The 17,994-nt window shown below is 37.0% G+C and overlaps 1 protein-coding gene across 2 annotated transcripts in view; it reads right to left on the bottom strand.

Moving 5' to 3' along the window:
* OXSR1 (oxidative stress responsive kinase 1) overlaps positions 1–17,994 on the bottom strand; it is a 93,651-nt gene that overhangs the window by 12,836 nt on the left and 62,821 nt on the right. For both annotated transcript variants that reach the window (XM_064590091.1, XM_064590093.1), the window contains 6 exons: positions 17,605–17,706; positions 15,921–16,054; positions 11,294–11,342; positions 10,581–10,646; positions 8,411–8,533; positions 1,923–1,958 (listed from right to left, as the gene is read on the bottom strand). In XM_064590091.1, coding sequence (XP_064446161.1) covers positions 1,923–1,958; positions 8,411–8,533; positions 10,581–10,646; positions 11,294–11,342; positions 15,921–16,054; positions 17,605–17,706 — 510 coding nt within the window. The remainder of the gene's footprint in view (positions 1–1,922; positions 1,959–8,410; positions 8,534–10,580; positions 10,647–11,293; positions 11,343–15,920; positions 16,055–17,604; positions 17,707–17,994) is intronic.

Consider the following 17,994-nt stretch of genomic DNA (forward strand, 5'->3'; position numbering starts at 1 on the left):
AAAAAAAGAACAATAAGATTAGTTTTGAAAATGTTAATGTTAAGTATTAGCATTATTTCAAAAGGATAGTTTCCAAATTGCATAGACATGTGTGTTTACCTATAATAAGAACAGAAAGGTTAGACAAAATCAAACAATGAGCTGATACGGAGAAATTGGAACCCTGTGCACTGCAGGTGGGAGTGGAGAATAGTGCAGCCACTATGGAAAACAGTAAGGTGATTCCTCAAAAAATTAAAAATAGAACGATTCCCATCTGGGTACAGAACCCGAAGAATTCAAAGTGGGAACTAAAGCAAATATTTATTATGTAGCCATGTTCACAGTGGAATTATTCACAACAGCCCAAAGGTGAATGCAACCCAAGTGTCTGTCCAGTCAAATGGAGAAACAAATGTGGTAGATACATATAATGGAATATTATTCGGCCTCAAAAAGGAAGGAAATTCTGACACACATTACATGGATGAACCCAGAGGGCATTATGCTGGGTGAGATGAGCCAGTCACAAAGGACAAATACTGTGGGATTCCACTTACATGAGGTATATAGAGAGTAGTACGATTCAGAGATAGTAGAATGGTGGCTGCCAGGGGCTGGGGGGAGGAAAACATGGGGTGATTGTTCATCTGGAGATGGATGGTGGTGATGGCTGCACAATAGTGTGAATGGTAACTTTTATGTTACCTGTATTTCACCATGGATTTCAAACACAACAACAAAGTAATGAGCACAGGAGTATGAGTATAAGAGCCTGAGAGTCCATGTGGGGATGCTATTGAGGCAAAGGGACAAGGAGAAGAACACAAAAACAATTCTGGATAATCTATAAAATGCCCTCTCCACTCAACTGTGGAGAAACTAAAAGTCAAGATAAAGCTAGAGTAAGAAATAATCTTAAATTCTCAGAAGATTACAAGACAAAAAGTTATTTCTTGCACACCTTCATGTCTATCTCTGGCCAGCAGAGGCTGTTTGGTATCATCCTCATTCAGGGATACAGGCTGTGGTGGCAAGAGCCAGGGGATCTAGGGAACAACAGAAGGGCTCTTCTTTCTGCCCACATTTCATTGCCCCAAGCAACTGCCATGACTATGAGTAACTTCAAGGGGTAGGGAGATGCAATTCTACCATGTAGCAAGAAGAGGAGCCAGAAATCTTAGTGAACCGCAGTTCTAATATAAGTTGTCAGATACTGGCCTGTAAATATGCTGAAGTACAATATTTATTTTCACTTTAATAATACAATGCTATGTACACAAATCCTATACATAATGGTGTGCAAAAACTGTATGCTATCCACACAAATCAAGTAGAAAAACAGGTACTTTTAAGCACAGTGGCAAAAACAAACTGATTTACGGGGGCAAGACGTGTATCATTAAACCAAATACTGAGCTTGGAATGCAAGCTGCCAGAAGGAAGAATGTATGACAGAATGTATCTCCTGAAATAACTGTTATCTTCAAGAAATGAGCATAAGGCAGGCCAGCCTAACAGGACTCTGTTTAGTAGGATTCCCTATCACCATGAGGCAATAACATAAACAAGAGAATCTACATGACAAGAGAAGACAATAGGGGAAAAAAAAAACAAAAAGAAAAAGTAGCATATGACAAATTCCTGGACAGATTAATGCAAAAAGACTACTTTCCACTTCAAGCTACCCAAGCCAGAAAAGTAATTCATAAAGTCAGGCAAGCAAGGAACAAACAACTTGCTAAGCCATTAGGGTCAACTTTTAAAATGAGTGCAATGGCACCAATTTACTGCAGAAGTCCATTTAAACTCAGAATCCATACCTTTGATGAAATCTGATTGCTATAAATTCTCATTCCCACTTAGGCCCATATAAAAAAATGTGCTTAACATTAAAACCAAACCAAAACAAAATGATTGCTTTTTAATCCACAACTACTTACCTCAGAATTTGATAATGATTCTTTCACTCGGGGAGACTAAAAGAAATACAAAAAAGGCTTATTAACTCAAAACTTAGGTTACTTGTAGTCAGTTCCAAACTGCACAGAATGTTGAAATGCAAGTAAACTCCATGTCATTCTGATCCATAAGTTAAGTCACTGGTAACTCTAGTGAAAGTTTTCTGGAAAAAGAAAATATCATGATACTATTGTATTCTTTGTCTAGGTAACCTTTAATACATCAATGTCCTATGGTATTTTAAGAGTTTACAACTTGAGGTTTATAAGCAGACATAATGGGAATTCTCAGGCAGTAGGAGGTCACATTCTTCAAAGTACAATTCTTTCTACTAATCATGAACATATTTTTTTTATTTAAATTCAATTAGCCAACATAATGATAGCCATCATTAGCTCAGATGTAGAGTTCAATAATTCATCAACTGTGTATAACACCCAGTGTAATCATGAACATATTATATATGTAATATCCCAGACCAAATGTAAGCCTTCAAGCTAATTATCCAACACATCTTCGAAGCAGAGTAATTCAGGTTATGGGCTTTAATGGAGAAAACTCTTGAGCCCAAACTGAAAAACCAGTTGTAATCTGCCATATGAACATCTAAGCTAAATTTATTTAGTAAATCATAACAGCAGTGATTCTGGATACAGGCAATTGGAGAATACAAAAAAAAAACAAAAAAACCCCCCACAAAACCCTTACCCGATCTCTAAATAAATATCAATTTATGGTCAATTCTACCAAGCATAAATTTATACTTAAAAGGTCAGATTATCCAGCTTAGGTTTTCGTGAATTTTCATCATCACTTTATTAAGGAGAATTAGGGTTCAGGTGATAGCTAATATATCACAGCAAGTATATGGCCAAACCAAAAGCTTTTTTAAAAAACCTAATATTTGGAAATAATTTCAAACTTTTATAGAAAAGTTGTTAGAATGAGAATCATTAACCTTCTTTCCTTATCTGCTTTCCTATTTAAGATGTTCACTTTCTCTCTTTTTATTATTATTTCTTTTTATTTTTTAAAGATTTTATTTATTTATTTGAGAGAGAGAGAATGAGAGAGAGAGAGAGAGAGCGCGCGCACATGAGAGGGGGGAGGGTCAGAGGGAGAAGCAGACTCCCCGCCAAGCAGGGAGCCCGATGCGGGACTCGATCCAGGGACTCCAAGATCATGACCTAAGCCGAAGGCAGCTGCCCAACCAACTGAGCCACCCAGGCACCCCACTTTCTCTCTTTTTAAATATATCTATTTAACCAGTCACATTGTTCCTATACCATCTGAGAATAAGTTGCATATATCCTAGCTGTTTACCACTGAACAGTCACTGTGTATTTCTTAAGAACAGGGATATTCTCTTAACATAACCTCACACTCCTAAAGTTATCAACTTCAGTAAATTTCACAATAATGTGAATTTTAATGATCTAGTCAAGGCATTTTCCAAGTTCTCCAGTATGCAGTAATTATTTTTCCCTTTGCAACTAATAGGCAATCTTGAAGAGGCACTTCAAGACTCTGTAAACATCCTGCTCATCAAAAATTTCCCCTATACTTAGCAACTGCTGATGATCCTTGTCTGACCTAATCTTTATTGACTGCTTTATCATGGCTATAAAATGATGATTTTCCCCTCCAATACTCCTCCACATTTACCAGTCAGCACTGGCAATTTCCTGTAATGAAGAACTAGCCACCCCCCACTTATTTATCCACCTATTCATTATTGGCACGGACTCATGGATTTCTATTTTTATTTTTTTATTTTTTAAAGGATTTTATTTATTTATTTGAGAGAGAGAGAATGAGAGAGAGAGCATGAGAGGGAGGAGGGTCAGAGGGAGAAGCAGACTCCCCGCTGAGCAGGGAGCCCGATGCGGGACTCCATCCCGTGACGCCAGGATCATGACTCGAGCTGAAGGCAGTCGCTTTACCGACTGAGCCACCCAGGCGCCCTATGGATTTCTATTTTAAAATGGTTTACAGGGGGGGCGCCTGGGTGGCTCAGTCGGTTAAGCGACTGCCTTCGGCTCAGGTCATGAACCTGGAGTCCCGGGATCGAGTCCCGCATCAGGCTCCCTGCTCAGCGGGGAGTCTGCTTCTCCCTCTGACCCTCCTCCCTCTCATGCTCTCTGTCCCTCATTCTCTCTCGCAAATAAATAAAATCTTTAAAAAAAAAAAAAAGTGGTTTACAGGGGCGCCTGGGTGGCTCAGTTGTTACGCGTCTGCCTTCGGCTCAGGTCATGATCCCAGGGTCCTGGGATCGAGCCCCACATCGGGCTCCCTGCTCCGCGGGAAGCCTGCTTCTCCCTCTCCCACTCCCCCTGCTTGTGTTCCCTCTCTCGCTGTGTCTCTGTCAAATAAATAAGTAAAATCTTTAAAATAAATAAATAAAATAAAATAAAATAAAATGGTTTACAGTTTATTATTGCACTTAATGACCAAACTCTAATTTGGTCAGTAGGAGCTCATTCAACCTGGCCCTTGTGTTATCAAATTATGACTTTCTTTTTTAATAAAAAACTTTTCGACAAAAGAAGATATTCCAGATTCACCTTGTATTTTCCCTGTGTAAGCCCCAGAATCAGCCATTTCTCCCAGGAGCCCTCATTCTTCTAGTAGAGAATGACATTAAAGACCAAGATCTGGACATTAAGTATGCTCACTGTTACTGTTTTCCTGACTCTCTGCATACCTGGTAATCTTTGATTGGATGCCAAATGCTCGAGCTTTGTTCTGGAATACAGTAAAGTTACTTGGAAATGGCTTAATCCTTTTGGATCTTGCTTTATGAGTTGTTAGTTTGATCTGGAGCAGTGCTCAGTCTAGGGCCATATGCTCCCCACTACTTAGACCTTTCTGAACTCTACCCAATGCCTTGTGAATTACAGGTTTCTCCACTCTGGCTGGTGGAAAGAGGCACTATTCCTGGCTCTCTGTGAATGCTGGGTGCTGTTATCCAGTCTCAGGTGGTTTTCTCACAAGTACTTCTTGAAGAGTATTCTGCTGAACACTCAAAAAGGAAGCTCTGTAGACTTCTAGGTTTCTCTCTCTGTATAGCTCTCTCCTCCCTGGTACTCTACCTTACCGATTTCATCTGCCTTGGTCTCCCTGGACTCTAAGCCCTATTTCCTCAACTCAGGAAAACACTCTTCAAGCTATAATGAAGGGAATAATCAATCAAACAAAACTGCTCCAGAACTGACACAAGTGTTAGAATGAGCAGAGAAGGACATTAAAATAGTTATTATAACTATACTATAGTTATTACATCTCACATTATCTTCAAAAAGTAGAGACATGAAGGTATAAAAATGAACAAACACAGGGGCGCCTGGGTGGCTCAGTCGTTAAGCGTCTGCCTTCGGCTCAGGTCATGATCCCAGGGTCCTGGGATCGAGTCCCGCATCGGGCTCCCTGCTCCGCGGGAGGCCTGCTTCTCCCTCCCCCACTCCCCCTGCTTGTGTTCCCTCTCTAGCTGTGTCTCTCTCTGTCAAATAAATAAAATCTTTAAAAAAAAAAAAAAATGAACAAACACAAACTCAAACTTCTAAAATATTTAATGTCTGTGATATAAAATAGATTGAATGGGATTAGCAGCAATTAGGCATTGCAGAAGAAAAGATGAATGAACTTGAAAGCCAGTAACAGAAACTGTGCAAAATGAGACTGAGTAAAAAGAGAATTTTTAAAAAATGAAAAGAAAATCAGTGAGCTGGCAATTTTAAGCAGCCTACTATACATGTTACTGGAGTCTCCAAGGTAATGAAGGGCAGAAGAAAGTATTTGAAAATATATTAACTGAAAAATTTCCAAACTTGATAAAAACCTATAAACCCACAGATGCAAGCTCAATAAACCCCAAGCACAAGAAACATGAAAACTAACAAGCAAACAAACAAATCCAGGCATATCATAATCAAATTGCTCAACACCATTCAAAAAGAAAAAAAATCTTAAAAGCAGCCAGACTAAAAAGACATATAACTTATAAAAGAACAAGGCAAGGATACCAGCAGATTTCTCAACAGAAACAATACAAACAAGAATTACAGTGAAACAACATCTTTAAAATACTGAAAGAAAAAGCCTATCATTCTAAAAGTCTATACCTAGCAAACAGACCTTTTCAAAACAAAAGTGAAATAGAGACATTTTCAGACAAAAAAACCTCAAAGAAATCATCACCAGCAGATCTACAGCACAAAAATGTTAAGGGAAGTTCTTCAGGAGAAAGAAAATGATGTAAAGATGGAAATTTGGATCTACATAGAGTCTTTATTATGAACATGTGCTGAATTTTGTCAAAACTTTTTCAGAACGTATGAAAATAAGAATATGATTTGTCTTCTCATTAGGCCTATTAGATTTTGTCAAAGTTTTTTCATCTATCTTTAGGCCTATTAATATTATACGATTTCCTAATACTGAACCATCCTTGCAGCCCACCCTTGATCACAGCACACTTGCAGCCCACACATGATCATGGTATTTTCAATGTAATTCAATTTAGTTTTAAAAGATTTTCCTTTTACTAAAGAATTCATGTCTTCAAAAATGGTTATAAGAATAACAAGAGAGGGGTGCCTGGGTGGCTCAGTTGTTACGCGTCTGCCTTCAGCTCAGGTCATGATCCCAGGGTCCTGGGATCGAGCCCTGCATCGGGCTCCCTGCTCCGCGGGAAGCCTGCTTCTCCCTCTCCCACTCCCCCCTGCTTGTGTTCCCTCTTTCGCTGTGTCTCCCTCTGTCAAATGAAGAAAGAAAATCTTGAAAAAAAAAAAAAAACAATAACAAGAGAAATACAAAAAGTTACTTATTCTGAGAACAAATTCTATAATTTTCTATGCTATTTACCTATCAGTGTCTTAGGTTATAAAAAAGCTATTATAAGTATTTCAGAACTACAAAATTTTTTTAAATTTTTTTAAAGTTTTTTTTTTCCTTAAAGATTTTATTTATTTGACAGAGAGAGACACAGCGAGAGAGGGAACACAAGCAGGGGGAGTGGGAGAGGAAGAAGCACGCTCCCCACCGAGCAGGAAGCCCCATGCAGGGCTTGATCCCAGGACCCTGGGATCATGACCTGAGCCAAAGGCAGACGCTTAACGACTGAGCCACCCAGGTGCCCCTAAAGATTTTTTATTTATTTGAGAGAGAGAGAGGGAGGGATAGCGAGAGAAAGCACAAGTGGGGAGGAGAGGGAGAAGCACGCTCCCTGTGAGCAGGGAGCCCGATGCGGGGCTCGATCCCAGGACCCTGGGATCATGACCTGAGCTGAAGGCAGACGCTTAACGACTGAGCCACCCAGGCACCCCCAGAAGTACAAAATTTTAAATAAATTTCTCTTGCAGATAGCTAGGGGGTAATAATCAGACATTGAAACACTGTAATTTGTTGGTCAGAGGAAAAATTCCTATGAAAATCTCTTTCATAGAAAGCTAGAACTACAAGATTCATGTACCTCTGGCTTCCTCTGATCACTTTAATGTAACATTACAAAACAATACCAATTTAAGGAGGAATCAAATGAAAAAGCAAGGAGAAAAGAAACCCGTCTTACATTTTAATAAAGTCACAATCATATATAAACAAATGTTTATATTTGTTATTTTTTGAATAACTTTCCAAGGTTAGAATGTAATAAGTTTTTGCCAATTTTCACTGGCAAGGTCTTTAAAAAGTAAAGCTTTACTTTTAGCTCTGCAAAAAGACTAGACTCAAAGACTTCATCTGACAAGATCAATAAATACTCAGTGTTGATCAGCAAAGTCATAAGTGCTATGGCAGAGCAGATCTTACAAGCAGGCAGAGACATACCACCTACCCACCACTAATACCACAAAAAGGTTTTAGGCAGTCAAGGCTGTGATGAACTTCAAACATTAATATTTCCCATACACATTTCTATTCCTGGGAATGAGTCCTAACAATCAACTTGAGGCATTAACTTTAGGAAACAGTGAATGGGAAAACAAAACAAGAGCTTTGTCTTCACTGCTTCTAGCAAACACACACAAACACACACACACCCCATCCAGGATATAGCAACTAAAGAAAGGTACACTGTTCCTCTTCAGGTAGAAGGTTAGCAGACTTCAGGGACAAAGTTTTGATAGTTAGGCTTTTGAGTTCAGTGATCTCTTCTTCTGCAATGTCTAATCAGTCATCAATCCTATCCAGTGTATTCTCATCTCAGACACAGTTTATATCTCTAGATTTTGGCTATTTTTATATACCCTAAATATCGTGTTCAAACAGATGTGTCAGTTCACTTTTCCACGTAGGATTAAATGGGCTCCTACTGTTAATAACTTGTTCAAGGAAATTCTGTCACTAACACTTGTATTTTTTATATTTTAGCTGGTTAAGCTGAACAGAACCAGAGAATATAGTATTATCTCAGAGGCTTCAGACAAAAAGATAGCGCTCTATCTTAAGCAAAGAGTTTAGCAAGACTTACCCTGAGTTGTGAAATTGCTGCTTTCCCTTCCTCACTTTCTTCATCAAATTCATCATCACTCCACTCCCAGCCACCATCTTCTGTCTTATGAAGGCGGCCACTGGAACCTGGTACTCTCCGAACCTGCACATTAGAGAGATGTGGATTATGGTAGTGTTTGACATTTACTATATATACTATATATACTATATATATCTTGCACCCCTCACTTGCTCTCTGTGCTCCACTACCTGTCTTTACTCCAATCACTGACTTTCCCTATACTTCTATGCTCTTGGGCCCAAACACCATCCAAATCCTTCCTATGTGAAGTCACAGTCCAAATCATATTAATTGTCTCCCAGCTGTGTAAATCTCTTCTCACCACATTCATGTGTATTAGGTACTCCTCAGGATCACCTTCTAGAGGAAGACTCTTCCTGAGCCTTCTGATCTGCTTCATCTCCCTCTATGACCTGCCACATGACTTCTTCTTTCTCAGTTTAAGTACTTCCTCCTTATTAGCATGGCACACTAATTAAAGCCATGCATTTCTCAACTTTCTTGATTCCATCCTCACACTTCACTTACAGTTTGTCTGGCATAAAAAAAAAAAAAAAAGTCCGGGTTAGTAGAAATCATTTTCTTTCATAAAGCTGTACGCAACGGCTTTGCTGTGACCTGGCTTACAGGGAAGCTACCGATGTCATTACGATTTCCAATCCTGTTCATGATCTTTCCCCCTCCTCTGGAAGCTATAGGACCTTCTTTTTGCCTCTAGTATTCTAGCGATGTGGCTTAGTGCTGATCTATTTCCATTTATTCTGCTACATACCTGGGCTTTTTCAATCTGGAAATTCGTGACTGTTTGGAAATTTTTCTTGAATTATTTCTTCAGTGATTCTCTTTCCTCTATTTTTCTCCATTCTGCTTTTCTGGAACTCTTTACTCAAGGATTGAACCTTCTCAAATGATCCTCTAATGCTGTTGTCTTTTTTCTCCTGTTATCTATCTCTTGGCCTTCTGGGTTCTATTTTCTGGGAAATTTTCTCAGCCTTACCATACAACTTGTATATTAACTATTTTCTTTTCTTCTATAATGTTTTCCATTTCCAAGAGCTTTTTGTTCATGGTGGTGTGTCTAAATGCTCCTTTTTTTAAGTAACAGCTTTATTAATATATAATTCATATACCATATAATTGACCCATTTAAGATATACAATTCAATTATTTTTAGTATATTCCAAGTTGTGAAACCATCTCCATAATTAAATCTAGATCACATTCATCACTCCTCCACATGGCAAAAAAACATCCCAGACCCATTAGTAGTCATTGCCCATTTCTGTATAATCCCAGTCCTGGGCAACCTCGAATCTACTTTCTGTCTCTACACGTTTGCCTATTCTGGACATTTCACATAAACAGGATCATATAATATGTGATCTTTTGTAACCAGCTTCCACAATTAGCATAATGTTTTAAAGGTTCATCCACGTTATGACATGTATCAGTACTTCATTTCTTTTTATTGCTGAATAATATTCTATCTTACGGACACATGACATTTTATACATCCGTTCACCCATAGATGGATAATCAGGCTGTTTCCACTTTTTAGTTATTATGAATAATGCTGCTGGGAACATTCATGTACATAGCTTTGTGTGTACATGTGCTCAATTCTCCCAGTATGCCTACGAGTGGAATTGCTGGGTCATAAGGCAGCTTTGTTTAGTCTTTTCAGAAACTGCCAGACTACTTTCTAAAGTGGCTGCACCATTTCACATTTTCATCATTAGTGTGTGAAGGTTCCAACTTCCCTAAATCTTTATCACCCTTGCTACTGTCTTTTTTATTACAGTCATCCTAATGGGCCTTCATTGTTTTCTGTGTAAAGAAAGGGCCAAACTTCACAACTCACTCTGGTAGCTACAAACAGTGATTTAACAGAGTCTAGAATTAATCAATTGTGTAATATACCTTTTCATTCTAGTAGATAGCACACCTAGACATACTGTAGACTAATAATATTTACTGAATGAATATATCAAAGAATACTAAAGAAAGGGTTGGAAAAAAATGAGTAATACTTACAACCATTAACAAAGCATTACTTAACCTATACTTTCAAAATGCAGAAGTAAATATAATCAATTTCCTAGGAAACCAGAGTAAAATCTCCATTTACCTTCTTAGCTCTTTCAGAAATAGTTGGTGCTCTCTGCAGTATTTTTTCTTGAAGAAATTCTTTATTCTGGAGAGGAAAAATAAGTTTTCTTCTTACAAGTATTTACTGAACCAAAGAAACTGACAGAAATATTCACTACAATTAAACTGTGATATAGTAACGGTTTTATAAAGAAGTTTGAGGAAAGTTTTTTTTTTTTTTTAATTCTAAAGCTCCTTTAGTACATTACTACCACAGTTTCACAAATTGAGACAAAGCTTTAGTGTACTGTACGAACTATTATCTATGAGAAGTTTGCTTTACCATATGTCCTTTGGGATCATGGTCCCACATTTCCAACTACAGTAACATCCCACTTATCTGTTTTCTTTGGGAAATGAGATGTTTACTAACTCAGTAGTAAACCCTGAAATGAGAGTTGAGTATTTTCACAGATTATATTACTAATGGCAAAATCTAATATTCATTGTTCCTGTTATAAATTTAACCTGATACTTAAATTAATTTATATGAAAAATACATTTACTAATTCTAAAGCATGTGTCTTAATTACCAAAGGTTGTACAGATATTGCCCCCAGCAATTATTTGATCAACCATCACTTTCCCAAACATTATCATCTTAAGATAAAGCAACTTCTGAGCAGTAAATCTAATTTAGGCAACTGAGGAGGATCACATGAACACATAAAATCAAAAGTAAGAATTTCCTACCTTTGCTTTTTGGAAAAATTTGTGCCTTAACAGTTCTGCTGCTGTTGGTCTAAAACCAGAAAAGAACGTTTTAATAGTTAATTCAAGTGTAATTGTGGGTTTCCATCTTCAAAAATGAGAAAAGGATTTCTTGAGCAGCAAGATAAAATCTCAGTGTTCTCCACTTTCCTTAACGGGCTAAAAAGCAAAAAGCAGGATAAACTAACTCGGTACAAGACACTGAGTAGAGAAGTAAACTCAAATAGAAATGTCCTGATAATAATTATTATAGGTCCTTTGCAAAATTCATTAGTGAAATGTTTCTTTTAGAATTAGGACTTCTTAGTGGCTTCCAATATATCTGCTATTATTGTCCTAAGAATATCATTTCCCAAGAAGAGTACACAGTATCTACTTTAACAAGGCATAAAAATACATTTAACCTCACAAACAGGAAATGGGACCAAATCAAGTCCTGTGCCTCTTGACATATGCCTGCCTGTCAGCCTTCAACTTAGAAAGCTACATATTCTTAAAAACAGATCTAACAATTTCCTTTAAAAACCCTAAGATTCTAAAAGTAATGTATACATTCCCCAAATTGAATCTACACTCAGTTTTTAACTCAACTGTACAGTCTTTGAATAAAGGCATCATCATTGTGAATCATACAAACTTTTAAATAGTATGAGAATAAAGAAACCATACTACACTTAAAAGACTGGACCTGATTACACCACACACCTACCATGTAACCCTAAGCAAATCTCTTCTCTAAGGTTCTGTATTACCTGGTCAAGCCCCTAAAGGCAGTGGTTCTTAAACATTACTGTGCATTATAACAGCGGGACTTTCAAAACAAATCCCAACGCCGAGGCTGTACCCCATACCAATTAAAGCAGAATCTGTGGGGGCAAACCCACATCAGTAGTTTTTAAAACTCCCCAGGTGATTCACGCTTGAGAATCAGGGCCTCAGAAGATTACTGTACAGATTAAGAGAAGAGAGGTAAAAGTGCTATGCAAACTGAAAAGTAGACATCCTTCCTATTTTCTCATTCAGTCAAGATTTCACTATGTTCAACAGTTTCACAGCATTGCTTCTTATGATTCATCCTTTTCTTTTGGGTTCATTTCCTTCTTTCTAGAGTACAATTTCTAGGAGTTCTTTAAGTGATAAAAGTGACTGGAAACTCAATTTTTGTCTGAAAAAAATCTTAACTTCATGCTTATTCTTGAATAATAGTTTGACTAGATCAGGAATTCTGCGTTAATAGTTATTTTCTCTCAGCACTGTTCCAGTATATTCTGGCCTCAACTGTTATTATTAGGGAAGTGGCTGTCAGTCTATCTGCTATTCCACAGTAGGTAATCTGCCCCCTTAGTCACATTTCACAGATTCTCTTTGCCTTTGAGTCCAGCAGTTTCGCGATTTGTGTACAAATGGGGAAAGGGAAATACTACTTGGAATTGGGGGGTGGGGGGATGGTTCTTTAATCTGAGGATATAGGTATTTCATCAATTCCAGAAAATTCTCAGCCATTATTTCTTTAAATATTGCTTCTCCCATTCTCTCTAATCTCTCATGGAAAATCTATATATACATACACATGTATATGTGTATGTACATGTGCATGTGCACACACACACACTGAACCTTCCCATTCTAACCCCCAAATATTCATCTTCCTTTTATATTTCCATTTTTAAAAAATCTTTCTGTGCTGCATTCTGAGCAATTTCCTCAGTATAGTGTACTGTGATTAAGTAAGAGCAGAAAGTCCATAGTCAAATTGTATGGGTTGGAATTCTAGCTCCAACATTTATTAACTGTGTGACTTTGGGCAATGTTACTTAACCACTCTGTGATTCAGTTTCTTCATTTGTAAAACAGAGAAAATAATAGCACCATCCTCATACAATTACTGTAAAAATTAAATGAGATGATAATATGTTGTGTTTACAAAAGTACCCGGTAACTTGATTAGTAGTCAATAAATTATCATCTCTTTCTTGTTTTACTGGCTGTTCTGTTTAACCAATCCCCTGAAGTTCTGTTTCCTTTTTAACTTAGAAATGTTCTAAACAAAGTATAATTTTGGTTTACAAACTGGAAATAAGATATTCTACAGCTTCTTTTTCTTTTGAAATAATTTTAGGCTTACAGAAGAGATGCAAAGATAATACAGAGTTCCCACATACCTGTCACCGGCTTCCCCCAATGTTAACATTTTACATAACCATGGTATAATTATCAAGAAATTAACTAAAAATATTAACATTGCTACAGACTTTAAAATATTAATATTGGTACATTATAAACTATAGACTTTATTCAGGTTTCCCCAGTTTTTGCATTAACATCCTTTCTCTGCTCCAGGATCTAATCCAGGAAACCATGTTGCTTTTAGTCTTCATGTCTCCTTAATCTCCTCCAATCTGTACCACTTTCTCAGTCATCCCTTTCCTCACTCTTGAAAGAGTGCTGGTCAGGGAGTTTATAGCATATTCCTCAATTTGGCTTTGTCTGATGTTTTCTCATTACAGACTGAAGTTAAAGACTTGGGGGTAGGAATACCTCAGAAGTAATATGCCCTTTACCTTGTATCATATCTGGGAGTATGTAATAATAAGTATGTCTTATTATTGCTAATGTTAACCTGGATCACTTGTGAAGGAGGTGTCCACCAGGTTTCTCCACTCTAAAGCTGCAAAATAGCAACATCATTTAATTCCTTTTTCATATTCTGTTTATCAGAAGCAAGACACTAAGTCTAGCCTATACTCAAGGGAATCTGTTAAGTTTTAAATTTTAGTTACTGTATTTTTCATTTCTAGTAGTTCCATTTGTTTTGTTTTCTTAGTCATAGTCATATTCTCTTCTTATGGTTTTGATTTCCTCCATTAGGATTTTAATTATTTTAAATATATTTATTTTATAGTCCTTTCAGGAGTCTTTGCATTATCCAAAGTTCTCGGAGCACTAATCCTCCCGCTTGCTGTGTCTGCTGACTCTAGTCTGCTGTGTAGTATTTTGCTATGTGTTTTATATTTTCAGCTTCTGATCTCTTCAGTGGGGCATTATTTGCAGGAATCTCATGGATCCAGAGTTTGGAACAATTCGAACGGTATACAGTTTTCTAATTGCTTCTGCCAGAAATAAAACTGGCTTGGCAATACTGTTTTTATTCTCTAATCCTGTGGGTTCCTGGATAATATGAGTTGTATAAATTCAGACTGTTAACTTACAGAATGTCCAGGTCAGAGAACTGGATTATTCAGGAAGAATTCTGTTGTATCTTTGTGATGATGGACCATATTTTGTTTTCTGGTCTGTCCTTTTACTCAGAAGGCAGACTTGTAAAGGTCCTACCCATAAGCAGAGATCACAGTTCAGAATCCCCGGTGGCTGGGCCCAGTATCTCATTTCCAGTCCCCACATGGAAATTAGAAATCTAACCGAGTATGTTATTAGAATGAACAGTGTCCCACTGAGAGTAGACACAGGATTAGTTCATGATATTTCTTCTCTAATTTAGGTCATCCTCATTATTTCTACCACCTGAGGATCTCCCCTTATTGCAAGCTCATCTCTGGATTTGGTTTTTTAAGTCTGATAAATTTATTCAGCATGTCTGGGTATTTGTAATAAAAAAATTTGTTATTTTAGTCAATTAACTAAGCAGAAGCAAAAGTATTCCCTATCTTTTATACCAATTTATTCAGAAACAGAAAAAAAGTTCTAATAGCACAGATTTGAACTTTGCTACCTGTTTTTCTTATCCTTTCCAGTATTTCCAACAGTAAATTCTGAAGCTCCATGAAATATACTAAAGACATGACTAAGGATACCAATTAAAATCTTTTACTTTTGTTGATCGTTAGAGATATCAAAATTTAAAAACTCAGTGCTAAAACACTGAGTGGAATATATATGTGAAACAGAAAAATGAGATACAGTGGAAACAGAACCCTAGGTAAGGAATCAGAAGTTTTGGATTCAAGTCCCACCTCAATGACTAGGTAGCTGGTTGACCTCAAAGATAAAAGGTTGTACTCAATGACTTCCAACATCACTTAATTCTGTTCAATTCATAAAGATACAGACATTAGACATTAGATGATCATGTTTATTCACTTACTTGCCTTCTAATCTGTCTAGTGTTAATAAGTAAGCGCTTTGCATTTTTGGTCCACTCATTAAAATATCTTTCCAATAAGGAAATACATATGATTATTTGGCATCAGATATAACATTTGCTGTGTGTATTTCTTTTGTTATTGAAATTGTAAACAGCATCAAGATATTTGCTTATGACTTTTAAATACATTTGAAAACAAGCCGTCCCACTAACATGGTATTTTATTAACACAGAATTCACAAAATACAAAATTATAAAAAATTAACCAGGAAATAGCTGAACTATTTAGAATACACTATATACTAAAAAGGGAGAAAGTCATTCATTCATTTCCTACCTAGTGTAATAGTCTCTGTATATTTTTTCTAAAGTTTATATTTAAATAAATATATTTGAGTATGCGCAAATAGTTTCCTGCACATGAATGTATGTATGTGATACTTAGACCTCCCACAATGGTTTACAATATTAGATGAAGAAAAACATAAGCTTTATCTCATATTTTACCTTTTTTCTGGATCCTTTTGAAGGCACAATGAAATCATTTTCCTAAACGATTTTCCATATTTTTTCAGCATTTCTTTATCTTGAACACCAGTTTCCAAAGAAGGAGGATCATTTTGTAGTGTCAGCATTAAAACCTGGAAGAATTTTCCATATAATAGAAACTTTTGATGACTCAGTAAAGTTAAGTATTGTAGCCAAAATTCTTCAATACAGACAACCTCCAATACATAAGCAGTTCACTCTAGACCAGTTATTTGGAACACAGAGTTATTTAGGTGTTTTCCACACAAATAATATCCTACAGATAGTTGGCTTCCCAGGTAAAGTGGCTGCAAGGGTTCAACTGTATCAGCACTGAATGTCCTTTAGTTAGAACCCTTTCTTCATGTCCTCTGTCCCCATTCTTATACTGCCAAACTACCTTTAAAAAAAATTAAAATCAGGGGCGCCTGGGTGGCTCAGTCTTAGGCGTCTGCCTTCGGTTCAGGTCATGACCCCAGGGTCCTGGGATCGAGCCCCGCATTGGGCTCCCTGCTCAGCGGGGAGTCTGCTTCTCCTTCTCCCACTCCCTCTGCTTGTGTTCCCTCTCTCGCTGTGTCTCTCTGTCAAATGAATAAAATCTTTGAGAAAAAAAGAAAAAAAATGTTTAAAAAAAAAATTAAAATCAGGGACAACTTGGTGGCTCAGTTAAGGGTCCTAGCATCGAGCCCCACAACGGGCTCCCTGCTCAGCAGGGAGCCTGCTTCTCCCTCTGCCTGTTCTGCCTGCTGCTCCCCCTGCTTGTGCTCTGACAAATAAATAAAATCTTAAAAAAAAAAAAGACACCCCTGAAACAAATAATACATTATATGTTAATAAAGAGTCCTTATCTTAAAAAAACTTTATAAAAAAATTAAAATCATAGCAAATTTTAAAATAAAATACAATCAAATAATAAATAAATAAATAAATAAAACCATAGCAAAATTAAAAATGTGATCTTGCTCATTTTACCTATTCATGGCTCTGTTTTAACATGACCCCTTGTAATCTGGCATTCTCTTCCCAGAACTCCTCAGCCACTCCTGAGAAAGCACTGACGATGCCTAGTTAACAGAGCTGCAGCCTTTTTCAGTTCTCACTCTTCCCACCTTCTCTGCAATAACTGACAATTTTGATTATTCTGTCCATCCTAAATCTCTTCCTTCTTTGACTTTCATGGCAACATACTAGTTTGATGCACAGAGGTGTTAATAAGGAAGGTCATAGTTATATAGTGAGATTTGGGGTGATTTTTCTATACTGTGTGACTTTTTTATATAAAAGCACATGCCACTTTATAAAAAAAGTTAACACTAAAGAATATAAAAGGGGGCTATAGTCAGAATTAATACTTGCTTTTCAGATTCAATTTATATTTACTGAAATGGAATTACTAAAGGATGGAGGTATTTCTCATTCTGAGCAAACAGGCTAACATGTGTAGTCCTAATTATAGGACTCGTTGCCTGCAGTGGATGAAAAATAAACCTCATCTCCTCCCCCACCTCCTTTTAAAAAATAAACCATTCCTTTGGCCTTAAAATAGCTTCCTAATTCACAGTTCTAAAAACTCATTATTTTCAAATCCATTTATTTCCTAGGAGTAGGCTCTGAAAAGAAACTGGGACATGGGCTGGGGTAGTATTTTGACTGTGAACCTCACCTTCATTGGTGGATACTTATGGTAAGGAGCTGCCCCTGTGGCCAGTTCAATTGCTGTGATCCCGAAACTCCAGATGTCAGCTTTGAAATCATAGCCTCGGACCTGTAAAGAACATAAAGATGTACATGATTACTTTTAACACCCTAAAAGCACTTTAATTTATTTTTTTTTTAGTAATCTCTATACCCAGTGAGGGGCTTGAACCCATGACCCTGAAAATCAAGTGTAGCATGCTCTTCTGACTGAGCCAGCCATCACCCCTAAAAGCACTTTTAAAAAGCAGCTTCTAATATGTATCAAGAACCATGAAAGTGTTCATGAGCTTTACACCAATAAAGTAATCTAGAGTAGGCAAAAGCTAAATATACTTGGTAACACAAGAAAAAAGAA

This window comes from Mirounga angustirostris, unplaced genomic scaffold (genome assembly GCF_029215605.1).
Source record: "Mirounga angustirostris isolate CCGP_5_RB_7025 unplaced genomic scaffold, mMirAng1.0.hap1 SCAF_1, whole genome shotgun sequence".
In the NCBI taxonomy this organism is placed as follows: Eukaryota; Metazoa; Chordata; class Mammalia; order Carnivora; family Phocidae; genus Mirounga; species Mirounga angustirostris.